Raw genomic sequence first — 13,662 nt, forward strand, 5'->3', positions numbered from 1 at the left:
TAGAACCTGGCAGCACTTTGCAAACATTGTTTTATTTTGATTTGCACGTGCTATTACACTTGTGTGTTTATAAAAATTGTTGCTGAATTAATACATATTTAATTAATAAATATAATCTTAATTTAAAACAGCATTATGTTTAAAAAACAAAAAATGAACGAGGAGACTAAAGAAAGTTTGCCTCATACGTTACGCGCTCGACTGATATCAGATACTGGTGAAGAAGCGGGTCCACCTATAGATTTGCCATCAGAAGTAACAGCAGAGCAACTAGGGTTAATATGTAATGCTTTACTAAAAAATGAAGAGCTTACACCTTATTTATTCTTTGTTGGTGAAGAGGAAATTAAGAAAACTTTGGATGCCGCATTAGATCTTAGCACGACAGATACAGAAAATGTAATTGATATAGTATATCAACCACAGGCTGTCTTTAAAGTTCGTCCAGTTACTCGTTGTACAAGTTCTATGCCAGGCCATGCTGAAGCAGTTATTTCGTTAAGTTTTAGTCCTGATGGTGAACATTTAGCTAGTGGTTCCGGTGATACAACAGTACGTTTATGGGATTTAAACACCGAAACACCACAATTTACTTGTAGTGGTCATAAGCAATGGGTTATGTGTGTTTCGTGGTCACCAGGCGGCAAAAGAATAGCTAGTGCTTGTAAAATGGGTAATATTATTATATGGAATCCAGAGACTGGTAAACAAGTAGGTCGTATACTGAATGGACATAAAAAATGGGTTAACTGTTTGAGCTGGGAGCCATATCATCAAAATCCAGATTGCCGCAAGTTAGCTAGTGCGAGTAGTGATGGTGATTGCCGTATTTGGGATACTGTGCTATGTCAGTGTATAATGACGATAGCAGGTAGTGATATTTACAATGATATTATAAAAATAATTTACAAATGTTTTATATTTTTTAGGACATACAGCAGCAGTAACAGCAGTACGCTGGGGTGGTTCTGGTTTAATTTATACATCTTCAAAAGATCGTACTGTTAAAGTATGGCGTGCTGCAGACGGTGTGCTATGTCGTACGTTTTCTGGTCATGCACACTGGGTAAATAGCATAACACTAAATACCGATTATGTGTTACGTACGGGTCCATTTCATCCTGTAACTGATCGAAAGAAGAAATATGCAGATATGAGCAGTTAATATATTACATTAAATGATGTTAATTAAAAAATTGCTAATTTATTTAAAATTTTAGAGGAAGAACTCAAAAATATGGCATTAGAAAGATATAAGACAGTTTGTCCCGAAGGGGTTGAGTCATTAGTTTCATGCTCTGATGATTATACACTTTATCTTTGGTTATCAAATCAAAACAAGTGCATAGAACGTATGACTGGACATCAGAACGTTGTAAACGATGTGAAATATTCACCAGACGTAAAATATATTGCTTCAGCATCTTTTGATAAATCGGTGCGCTTGTGGCGAGCACAAGATGGAAAATTTATAGCGACATTTAGAGGTCATGTGCAAGCTGTTTATACACTAGCTTGGTCAGCAGATTCACGTCTCTTAGTAAGCGGTAGCAAAGATTCAACATTAAAAGGTTTTTAAATTTTTAAATACAATTTAAATAAAGGCTTAACATTTGCTTTATATTAGTGTGGAGTGTTCAAACAAAAAAATTGGCTCAGGAACTACCAGGACATGCAGATGAAGTATTTGGAGTGGATTGGGCAGCAGATGGGTCACGTGTAGCATCAGGAGGCAAAGATAAAGTTGTTAAACTGTGAGTATATAAGACATCAATTTGCATACTTTTCATTTAGTATAAATCCTATTAGTGTGAAGCAGATTAGTATAAATAATAAAAAAAAATACTTATTATACAATTTGCATTTAATTACAAACAACAAACATTTACAAGTTTAATGCATAAATACACATTTATTTATTGTTAATAAAAATATAAAAATGTTTTTATATAAAGTAATAAATGATATTTTTTATTTTTAGTTGGGCGTATTAGTTTTGTGATGATGTTGACAAAAAAATGTGATAAGAGCCCGTTTACAACATTGTTTAAAATGCAATTAAATTTTATATTGCTGATATATAATATATACAATTGTTTTGTAAATAATAAACTATCACTACGTAATTTTTAATTAAAAAAAAATAACAAATAAATAAAAACAAGTTTTATTTTGTCATGTTATAATAAAACCTATATATTTTCCTTTTGAATTTCCTTAACTGTCTGCAGAAAAATTTTAGATTCTTCATTCTTATTGGCAAAGTAGTTTTCAGGTACTGCTGAGTATGACTGTAATGCTCTTTCGGCAGCCATGAAGCCCAATATTACACATTGTTCAACTTTATAACCTCTTAAGAGTCCAGTAATAAAACCGCTAGAGAAACTATCGCCAGCACCAGAAACATTCTTCACACTTTGAACAACGGGAGCAGGATAATAACACACTGAATGCTTATCGTCAGAATTCGAAATATATTTGAAATTATTTGTGTCAAATAATTGCTTTTCATGTCCACCACGTAAGCTTAATAGTATGCCATGTTCACTTAATGTAACGATGACACAGTCAAAGTTATCTTGTATTTTTAACAACATGTCTTTGGTTATATTTAATAATAAATTTTTATTTTGCAATATATCTTTCTCTAGCACTAAATCTGTATTTGTAATAGTTTCAAATATTGCCTTTAGCTCGAATATATTTGGTGAAATTATTTTAATTTGTTTCGTTAAATCATTTGGCAACGTAAATGGTTTAGCAGCGATACGCATATCTGTAGGTTCAAAAAAAACTGGACGTTGGTGTTTGGAAGCCAGCTCCAAAACACATTCCATTGTCTGCACTGACAGATTCCCATCCATTATAATAAGGGGCGCTTTTTGAAATACTTGCTCTTGTTGCATAACTAGTTCTGGTGTGATGCTCTTATGTATATCCATGTTACCCAAAATAAGCTTACAGTCTCCGCTTTTATCAAAGATCACAGAGCATAGAGAAGTGTTGTTTGTATTATCAATTTCAACACTTTGTTGCAATGGTTTAGGTATTAGTTTATAGAGACTTTTACCCAGTTCATCATTGCCAACAACAGATATAAAATTAGCCTCGCCATGTAACTTAAATATACCCTCAGCAAGATTACGTCCGACACCGCCGGCAGATTGCTTAGTTTGTATTTGATATGTAGCACCATTCAATACAGTTGGGATCTCATCGTTCATAGTTAATGAGAGATCCAAAATGGAAGCGCCAATTATCAAAGGAGCTTTATGCATTTTTTCTGTTTGGAGATATATATCTTTATATATATTATCTTTACATAATTCAACTGCAATTTGAGCGCCAACAGTGGCATTGTTTTTAATAAGAGCCATGTTAGCATTTAAACTTTTTCCTTCGGTGATTTTACTTATAGCTTCCAATAAAAATGGCGTTACTTGTTTACCATTTACATCTTGCTGTTCAGCTTTCTTATAAGCCTCTTCTATTGCTAAGGTAATTTGACCTTTATTTGCTGAATATTTTTCTGGGATTGGTACACCAATTAAGATTCCGCTATTTAAATCCAAATCATATAGACATTTTATTAGATAAGCAGCTTCAGCCGGGTTTTCTAAATTATATGGCGCTTTACAACCACTATCACGTGTATAGAAATCTGGAAAAATGCCATAATTTTGATATGCTGCCACACACACGCCTTGTGTTTCAAGATACTCTAATGTTCGTGGTATATCTAAAATTGACTTTACACCACTGCAAATGACTGCCACAGGCGTACGACCGAGTTCAATTAAATCAGCTGAAATATCCATTGATATATGCCCATCACGGTGTACACCACCAACGCCTCCTGTAGCAAAAACTTTGATGCCTGTCATGTGTGCGATAATCATAGTTGCAGCAACTGTCGTACCACCGCATTTCTGTTGAGATATTACAAACGGCAAATCACGTCTGGAGCATTTAATAACTTCATTTTGTTTTTTTGCAGCTAACTTTGCTAAATCGGTATTATTTAAACCGACTTTTATACGTCCGTCAATAATGGCAATCGTTGCCGGTACTGCACCATTAGCTCGTACTAACTCTTCTACTTCAAGTGCTGTATCGAAATTTTGTGGAAATGGCATGCCATGTGTGATGATTGTAGATTCTAATGCTACAATTGGCTTACATTTATCTAGCGAATATTGTACTTGCGGATGAATGTCGATCAGCTTTTTAAATGCATTAACTGTCGTTGAGCGTTTCCGCATAATATTTAAAAATGCATTGCCAGTTTTCAGGAACATTTTATATGTACTATAAAAATGAATCACAGTTAATTAATAATTAATAACAAAATATAGAAAAAATAAAACAAACAAAAGGCACGCAAACATTTAAAATATATACAATCAAATTCCCCTCATGTTTATAGTACTGCAACGTCAAGAATTTGAATACTTTTTTTTATAAAAATCATACTATTTTTCATCGAACAATTGATAACATTATACGGAATTATCGATAGATTGACATGAAGAGGTTACAGTTATTAAAAATTCATTTCAAATTAATAAAATAAGTTTAAAAATTAATTTGAATAAGTTGTAGTCAAAATATTGTTTACTTAGTAAAGCGTCTATTAAAAAGATATTCTATTATATTTACTTCGTATTTATTAAGAAAAATTTTTTTTTAAGATTGAAGAATTAATTACTGTGTGCAAATTTATTTTCGTTCTATTGAGTTTTTAATATTCGATTGCACAAATTTATATTTAGAAATTGTATTTAAAATTAAAACTTTTAATTGTATACTCTTTTAAAAAATTTTGATAATTAGTAATGTTAAATAAATGGTATAATATATATTTAAAAAATGTTTGAATAAATTAAATAAATATCAATTAAAATTATTCTGATTTGGCACTTAATTCAGTATATTTGTGATTTACGAACACAAATAATATTTATTAACCAGCCACATTCTATGTGACTGCCCAGCCTTGATCTGGGCCAGGAGGAGGTCACTGGGTCGGGAATTTGTTCTTCCCTTCCGACATTAGGATGTCCTCAACGGCCGACATTTCAGCCTTCATCCGGAAGGCGGAATGTCCTCTGTTTCAGTTAGGATTCAGTTAAGGTTTGTTGTAGCACAAAAGATCAATCATGGTCGCAGTACTCTGCTCAAGTGGGAGCTAGTACCCCGTTCTTTCTTAACTTAAGATAACTCTATGTCGTATATTATTCTTAATTAGTACTGCAAATTATTTTCTAATAGCTTCTTAAACGTTGACTAACTATTATAATTAAATTAAGTAATTATCTATATATATGCATACAAATATGTATATTTATATATATAAGAAAATATGTGCGGGGCATACATTTCAGAGAGCAGCGTACTTGTTTTGGTAAGAATGTCAGTCCTACAGTTACTTGATATGTTCATCAATTCAGGTACTTTTATAAGTCGATAGACTTAGTATCTATTTATAGTATCTATTTTTGTCAATAGATTTTTTTTTGTCTATCTACTCTTATTGAAACATAACAAGTGTTAGATAAACACAACTGTAAATTGTAAACTAATGGTCGGAATACATATAAATTTTGATATATCTTATGAAAATTACTACATACATTAGAACAGGGCTTTCCAGACTAGATACGATCGGGGGTCATTGTCGCAAAAACTAGTACTTACATCCATGGTTTTTTTTGAGGAACAATAAAAATACGATGAAAATGTTAAATTTAGTTTTATTTATTTAAATTTATTCATTTGAATTCATTTTTTTGGGATACCATAAAAATAAAATAAACTACTTTTACCAAAATATATCAAAGGAAAATTTGCGTAACTGTGGTAGATCAGAAACATGTAGCGGGCCGCATCTGGCCCGTTGGCCGTGCTTTGAAGAGCTCTGCATTATGATCTGAAATTAATTCTTTTTTTATTTATTTTTATTAAGAAGATTGAAAATTGCGACATTGGACTAAGAACAACTTATTAATATGTACAAAGTAAGAACTAATAGAAAATTTTAAACCCATACATATATAATTCAATACACCCAATACATACAATTATAAATAATTTTATTTAAAACATATTCAATAAAGTAATATTTTCGCTAGTCATTTCACAAAAACAGATTTCTTAACAAGAAGAAAATGAAAGTAATCTTATTGAATATTATTATAATAAAAACAGCTTTTTTGAAATCACATTCTTGTGACGCACTTATGACGTACCATATCTTTTGTGCTAATCTATATGTGAGATGAAGACACTGGTACTGTGTTTGCTACACAGTTCTTAGGGAACTGTTTTACCTAAAATACAACTTTTTTTAATATATGGTATACGATATTGCAAATTGGTAGGTATTAAAATAAAATCAAAGTATATAAAAAATATTCTTGGAATAGATCAGTCTTCTTTTATCCTCTTAGTCCTCTTCTTAGAATATTCTCTAATTACACATTTAGTATTTAGTTTTAAGTTATGACCTTCTAACCTCTAACTAAAAATCACTGCTGCAGGTGCCTGTGCGACTTAAAAAAATATTTTTACCTATATATACATTAAAATAAATTATTTTTTATATATTGAAAACGTAAATAATATATGTAAGTATTTTTATTATTAAAATGTGCTTAATACACATTTCAAAGTGCATTGTAATACGAGATATAATGATTATATGATGACTTTCAGTTTCACTTAGGAACGTGAGATGCAAGTATATGTTTAACAATTTCAATATAACATATATATACATATATACGTAAATCTCTCCCTAGGTTGTTATCAGTTGAAAATTTCTATAAATTGCTTCAACCTTTAATAGCTACTTTAGTTTTAAAAAATAGTTTGGTTGTAACAGTTCAAATACTGTGTGTCCGAATATTACATATTAACATATTTGCTTAGAAAAAATCAGAAGAAATATCAACAAGTATGCATACTTATCCTTGCAAGTCAAGTTATGACCATGTAACTAAAGTTTGGAGTGGTCCACCAATGCAGTTGCCTTACGGACCAGAATACTCGATTGGTTTAGCAGCACTTGAAGCATTACAAAAATATCCAGAACAAATTGGACAGGTATGTAAATTAATAATTTCTTCTTCATCCTATTTTGATCCTGTGTTATTTTGTAAATTTTTAAAAATTTTTTCTAATTTTGTGTATTATATCCTTTAATATCCTTATAACTCAAAGAATTTTGTGATTATCTAGGAATTTTAAAGAATTATTTAAAGTGCCGGACATTTACAAGTCCGTTCATTACAAGTTCATCACAAGTGTTCGATAATCAAGGATAAAGAATCTTGCTTCTATATAAATAATTTCAAAAAATTCCATTTGAAGGATAAATTTGATCAAGATTTTTTATAAAATGTTTAATAAATTATATTTTAAAAGAAAATCAAAGATAATTCAAGTTAATAAAAAAAACCTGCATTTTGAAGGATAATCATGGATTAAGAATTTTGTGTTTATTAAAAATTTTTATAATTTTTTTTAAAGTACAATGAAGTTAATAATAAATAAGTAAAAAATTTATTCTGTCCAAATAAATTACAATTTGAAGTGCAGTTAAAATTTAACAATTAAAAAAAAAAAAAAATAAGATTAATTCTAGTATAACACAGCAAGTGAATTTTCTAATTAATTGCGACAACTGTCAAATACGGCTTTGGATCAGTTGACTAATGAATGCTGACTCTGAGCTTTAAATTTGGCAGAGCACGAATTCAATCCTTGGTACTTCCACCCTTAAAAAACTATTTACGAATAATTAAATATAATAAATGGCTCTATGACCACTGATGATGGGTATTTGGCAAAAATTGTTGCATATATCTAAATTATATATTTTTATTAAGATATATTTTATAATACACTTTATAAAGCCCTCTTTTTAATTGCTACGTAAAATTTATGTAGTCTTATGGAATTAATTATTCGAATTAATTGGCTCCGAATTCGGACTGTTTCGAAATTTTTATTTATTTTAAAAATTAAAATTTTATTTTATTAAAAAAATATTTATATCTTGAAATCGTTTCCTAGTTCCGTATTAACTTTGTGATTATGTTAACTCGAATTAATTTAATTTTAAATATTTACATATTATATATTGTTTTCGATTTCGAATTTTTTATTCATTTTTATATATTAAAGAAATATAAAAATGAAATATAAATATTGATGTCTTGACATTGTTTCCTCGTTCCATATTATCATTGGAAGTATGTTTATTTTCACCACATTTGCTTTATATATTAACATATTTAAAAATTTTTGTTATTTTTATTTTATTTACATAGATTTCTTACCATAATGGTAAATCTTATACAAACAAGGAACTTGAACTCTTAACAATTCGTGTGGCTCAACATTTTCAAAAATTACAAGTCCAGCAATGTGATGTGATTGGCATCTGTGCATCCAATAGTGATTTTGTAGGTCCTCTATTTTTTGGTGCTATGCTATGTGGTCTAACAGTTAATACATTGGATCCCAGTTTTGATAAGGGTAAGAAGAATTATTTCATGCTATATGTTATAATCATACTCACTATTTTTTATTGAATTACTTTACAGATGGTATTAAACATATATTTTCGATTACTAAACCGAAAATGATGTTTTGTGATGGTGAAATATTTCAAAAAGTAAAAGCAGCTTTCGATGAATCTGGACTAAAGGCTACTATTTACACGTTAACTGATCACATTGAAGGAGTATCAGAAATAACTGAATTTTTGCAAAATACAGGCACTGAACACACTTACAAGTAATAAATAATATAATATAAATTAATATATTAATTTATATATACATATAAAAATATATAATATTCATATATATAATATTAATATAAAAAAAGATTTTGGGTCACCATTAGAATTTTTATTATTTTATTTTTTTAGACCTGAACCTCTCTTATATGGCCTAACGCAGACAGCAGCGATCTTATGTTCATCTGGAACTACCGGTCTACCGAAAGGTGTTTGCATGTCACACGAGAGCATTTTGAATGGGTTATTTATGTAAGTGTTCTAATATCTTTTACTTCCACTATTACGTATTTTAATGAATATAATTATTTTTTGCACTTACAGTAAATTAGATCAAAATGATCGAATTTTATCCTTCAGCACACTTTACTGGGTCTCTGGATTGCTGTTTCTTATCGTTGGCACTTTACGAAACGCAACTCGTGTAATTTCCAACAAACCCTTTAATGTTGAACATTTCTTCGACATTGTACAAAAATATAAAATTAATTTTCTATTTACACCACCATCGCAACTAGCTATGGCTGTAGCTTCTGAAAATATTAAAAACTACGATCTATCCAGTTTGGAGACCTATTTATGTGGTGGTAGTGCATTACCCTACAGTTTAGTAGATAAAATAAAATTGCATATTCCAAATGCTGTGTTGCTTTCAGGTTATGGTATGAGTGAAGTATGCGGTTGCATAGCATTGGGAAAGGTATCATCGAATGGTACAACTGGACAAGTTGCCGTCAACTGCAAACTAAAGATTATCGATGATGCAGGTATGTCTTTACCTCCTGGTGAAGTTGGAGAATTATGTATAAGAACACAGTTCTCATGGAAAGGATACTATAATAATCAAGATGCGACGGATGCTATTTATACAAAAGATGGTTGGATATATAGCGGAGATATGGGTTATATGTCGGAAAATGGAAATCTCTTTATTGTGGATCGCAAGAAGGATATTTTGAAATATAATAATTTTCATTTCTTTCCAACAGAAATTGAAAGTATAATTGCGGAAATAGAAGATGTTTGTGAAGTATGTGTTTGTGGTATACCAGACATTGTATCTTCGCATTTACCCGCAGCTGCTATTGTGAAGAAACCTAATAGTCATTTGACAGAACAGGAAGTGTACGATTATGTTGCGAAAAAAATGGCACATTTTAAACATTTACGTGGTGGTGTTTATTTTATGGATGAATTGTCAAAAACAGCATCTGGTAAAAATATTCGTCGGAAAATTACAGAAATTTGTGAAGAACTGCATAATGCTGCAGTACATCAAAGTAATAATAAAGATTTTTGTGAATTTGAGAAAAGCATTAAAGCTTAATATTAATAAACTTAAATTTATCAAATAAGAATAATTACTGATATAAACTTTTATGTATTTAGATCCGATAAGTTAAAATAAATATAAGTCAAAATGCAAGAAAATAATAGTTTGATTTTTAAATTGTATTATTCTTTTCGTTTGTTTACTAGTCCGTTTTGCGGAGAAAACGAAAATAGAGGCATTGAATCTTATTAACATTATATAGAAAACTTAATAAGGAACTATATTGCAACCAGTTATTAGTGAAGGTCGTCTTCAACTGGTACTGAGACAGAGATGTCTTTCAATCTAAGACAGAGACTTCTTTCAATCAAAGCTAATATTTATCATTTAGAATATTTTTGTTATTTAGTGTATTTTTCCGAAGATATCGTTAATAAAGAAGATTCCAGGAATATAAATAATGTTTAATCTTATTTAAAATATTTCTGCAATTATATTATTCCAGATTAATGAAAACCATATAATCGTTCTATTGCTATGCATTCTTTTCTTAGGGCTTCAGTGATTATACTTAACCCAATAACATATGTTGTATATAATTATTCCTTGGGTATGGTATTTTGGACATTACTTCTTTAACAATTCGCCTGCAAGTGAGATTCTTATTCTTAACCCAACATAGTTGGATAATATTTTGAATATAATTATTCCTTGGGTATGGCATATTCGACATTACTTTGTCAACAATTTGCCTGTAAGTCAGATTCATTGTAGTATATCATCTACCGTCTTACAAGCTTCGGACCACGAAACACCATTAGAATGTATGCTATATCTTGCTATAGGTTTTATTTGATAAATTTAAAATAATTTCATTCAAGATCAATTACATTTAAAATTAGGTAGTGACTCACACTATAAAATATGTCTTACTTGTAAATTATATTTAACAACATCCTTGTCAACGGGGTCCTTGCGAGTTCGATTATAATGTAGTATCCAAAATTTATCTACTGATTTTCTCAGAGTGTGATTATGTTCTGTTATTTAGTCTAATTATTATTAAAGAACCATAAACGCTATTGAACTCGTAATATGACGCATAATTTTCGGCAGTTACGAACTGATAAAAATGTTCTTAACAAGAGAAATAACTTGCAAAAAGTAAAAAATTCAGTTCTTATTTCTATATATCTATGAAAACCAGTATTAGTTATCGCATTCATTAATCAAATGAGTTCTAGAATTTGGAAACAGGAATATTGTTAGGTGCTTTAATTGATCTAGGTTAGCATAGGAGATTTTATATAGAGATAGAACAATAGATTCCATTTCCTGCGATGTTTAATTTTTTTTAATATAAATAACAATAAATACAGGGTTTTAAAATTTTTGATACATTGATCGAACTAGATCATTATATGCTGTAGTTGCGCACATATATTCACCTTGTCTCAGAGACCAGTTTTAATAACTGACATAGAGGGAGTATCAATACCATATTTTTAACAACATTCTTAAACTTTATACTACTTCTAATATGATATTATTTGATAAAACTTTAATGCCTTTAAGTAATACATTATATATATCTTAAGTGTATTAGCTAGAATTATTAGAATATTCCATGAGACACATTTTTTAATTCATTTTATAGTTAATATTCCAATATATCATTATTAAATGTTTGGAATATAGTACAGAAAGGTGATAGTGGGATCGTATGAGTGGTTTGATGGGAAGAATGAAGAAATTTTTTATGGCACAGCATTCGTAGTGTTGTGAGTTCCTACCAAGCATATATAAGTGTTGACTCTTATTAAATAGAATATATATGAAGTCAAGAATGTAATTATAATATTAAAAATATTTTCTTAGGTAGAAGTACTTAACATTATTATGTATGTAATATCATGTTATATTTAACAAAAGTAAAAAACTACACGCAGACTTCACAAATAAAATTGGCTTATAGGGTTTGAAAATACCATATTCAAATACTGCCAAGTTTCTCGTCATGATGGTAGATATAGAATTTTGTTGGAAGAAACATATTTAAATTAAAAGAAAAGAATTTGATTTGAACATCTAAAGTGATTGAAAATTGTGCAAATAGTTGGGGTTGGACTTTTAAAATAAAAATGAAAAAGAAATATGTTGATATAAATCAAGTCTGTTGGTATATAATAAATTTGTGATATAACTAAAAATAGTTTTAAACAAATTTTAAAATTATATCATTCATATTAAAATGTATAAAATTACATTAACACTTTAAATTATTTTACAAAGAAACGTAATTTATTAAACTAAATTATTTATGAAACATAAACAAACTATAAAAGGGTAATCAGACTAATCAGGTTAATTAATGGTTATGAAAGATGTCTCACAAATTAGGTACTGACAGATAATGATCATGGACCAAATAATATGAAAATATAAGATTGAATTCTTATCAATTCACGTTGCATAGCACAACAAAAACTGTAATCCAAACAATTTTATTCATATTTAAAAAAAACATCAAACAATCTAAAATGATTGCCGTCTACGCATCCAATATATAGTTGGTTATACCTTTATTTGTTAATGTTATCATCTTGTTATATATTTAAGTAATAATTTGCTATATTTAGATTAAAATGGCTCCAAGCTTTCTGAGTTAGCGCAACAGTTTTAGATCTGTCTAACTATTTCGATTGGAATAACTTAGAGTGTTTCTTTGCTAAATCACGACTTTAGATCAGTCGTATATGAATAAAAAATAAAAATCTGTAAAATGGACCATTCATCTGTTTATAAATATTTAATTTAATTTTAAATACAATATTATAAATTTTCAAATTTGAACTGAAAAGTGCGGATTAATTAATAAATAAGTAAGTAAATATTAATTAATAATATTCCTTAATATTAATATATAAACAACTTTCTTGAATCGTATGATAATGATATAAGTTAACAGTGGACCAATTAGATCTTAATTAGATATAGTAGATTTTACCGTTTCTTATATTTTATAAGATTTTTTCAGTTATATATTAAATAATATATTAAATAATCGTTATAAATACTAAATAAAATATTTATATCATTATCATATATAATCGAATTTAGATTACTGGATTTAAAGATTTACTTGTCAGATGTAGCTGTGATATCAGTGTTAGACCTTATTTTATTTTAAATTTGGTTAATAATGCTTCTATTTTTTTGATTACTTTATGATTAAACTTTATGAACTTTATCTATTATATATCTTAATAGAATTTTTTATCTTAATACAATATATTATCTTAAATCAAAATTTATGAAAGAGATAACTTCTTTTCGCAAAGTAATATGAGGTGATTATATTTTCCCTTAGTAAGAATGAAATTTATTTCATTCATATTATGTTTTTTAATTTTGTTTATCAGATTCATAACTATTTAACGTTTGAATATCAACATTATGTTTTATCAGCGATAACTGAGTGTTTTTAAAATTGTTATAAATAAACAAAATTAACCTTTAAAAGCATTGTAGATAAAAAACTTGCCTTCTTTTTTATTAAAATAGCTTTAATACGCTTTAATAA

At 28.7% G+C, this 13,662-nt stretch overlaps 3 protein-coding genes across 3 annotated transcripts; 2 read left to right on the forward strand and 1 right to left on the reverse strand.

The window, feature by feature from the left end:
- Positions 1-102: 102 nt before the first annotated feature.
- Positions 103-2,111, forward strand: LOC119670370 (protein Notchless). The gene is made up of 5 exons (XM_038080612.1): positions 103-871; positions 930-1,160; positions 1,221-1,571; positions 1,628-1,754; positions 1,982-2,111. The coding sequence occupies exons 1-5, from the start codon at positions 136-138 to the stop codon at positions 1,992-1,994; spliced, it is 1,458 nt and encodes a 485-aa protein (XP_037936540.1). The 5' UTR covers positions 103-135; the 3' UTR covers positions 1,995-2,111.
- Positions 2,112-2,177: 66 nt separating this feature from the next.
- Positions 2,178-4,451, reverse strand: LOC119670371. Its single transcript, XM_038080613.1, has 2 exons — positions 4,402-4,451; positions 2,178-4,308 (listed from the first exon to the last, which is right to left on the reverse strand). Exon 2 carries the CDS (start codon positions 4,296-4,298, stop codon positions 2,193-2,195), a length of 2,106 nt encoding a protein of 701 aa, XP_037936541.1. The 5' UTR covers positions 4,299-4,308; positions 4,402-4,451; the 3' UTR covers positions 2,178-2,192.
- A 2,414-nt stretch (positions 4,452-6,865) lies between these two features.
- Positions 6,866-10,141, forward strand: LOC119670372 (4-coumarate--CoA ligase-like 7). The gene is made up of 5 exons (XM_038080614.1): positions 6,866-7,104; positions 8,334-8,541; positions 8,610-8,802; positions 8,939-9,058; positions 9,131-10,141. The coding sequence occupies exons 1-5, from the start codon at positions 6,958-6,960 to the stop codon at positions 10,131-10,133; spliced, it is 1,671 nt and encodes a 556-aa protein (XP_037936542.1). The 5' UTR covers positions 6,866-6,957; the 3' UTR covers positions 10,134-10,141.
- Positions 10,142-13,662: the final 3,521 nt, after the last annotated feature.

Source organism: Teleopsis dalmanni, chromosome 1 (assembly GCF_002237135.1).
Source record: "Teleopsis dalmanni isolate 2A chromosome 1, ASM223713v2, whole genome shotgun sequence".
In the NCBI taxonomy this organism is placed as follows: domain Eukaryota; kingdom Metazoa; phylum Arthropoda; class Insecta; order Diptera; family Diopsidae; genus Teleopsis; species Teleopsis dalmanni.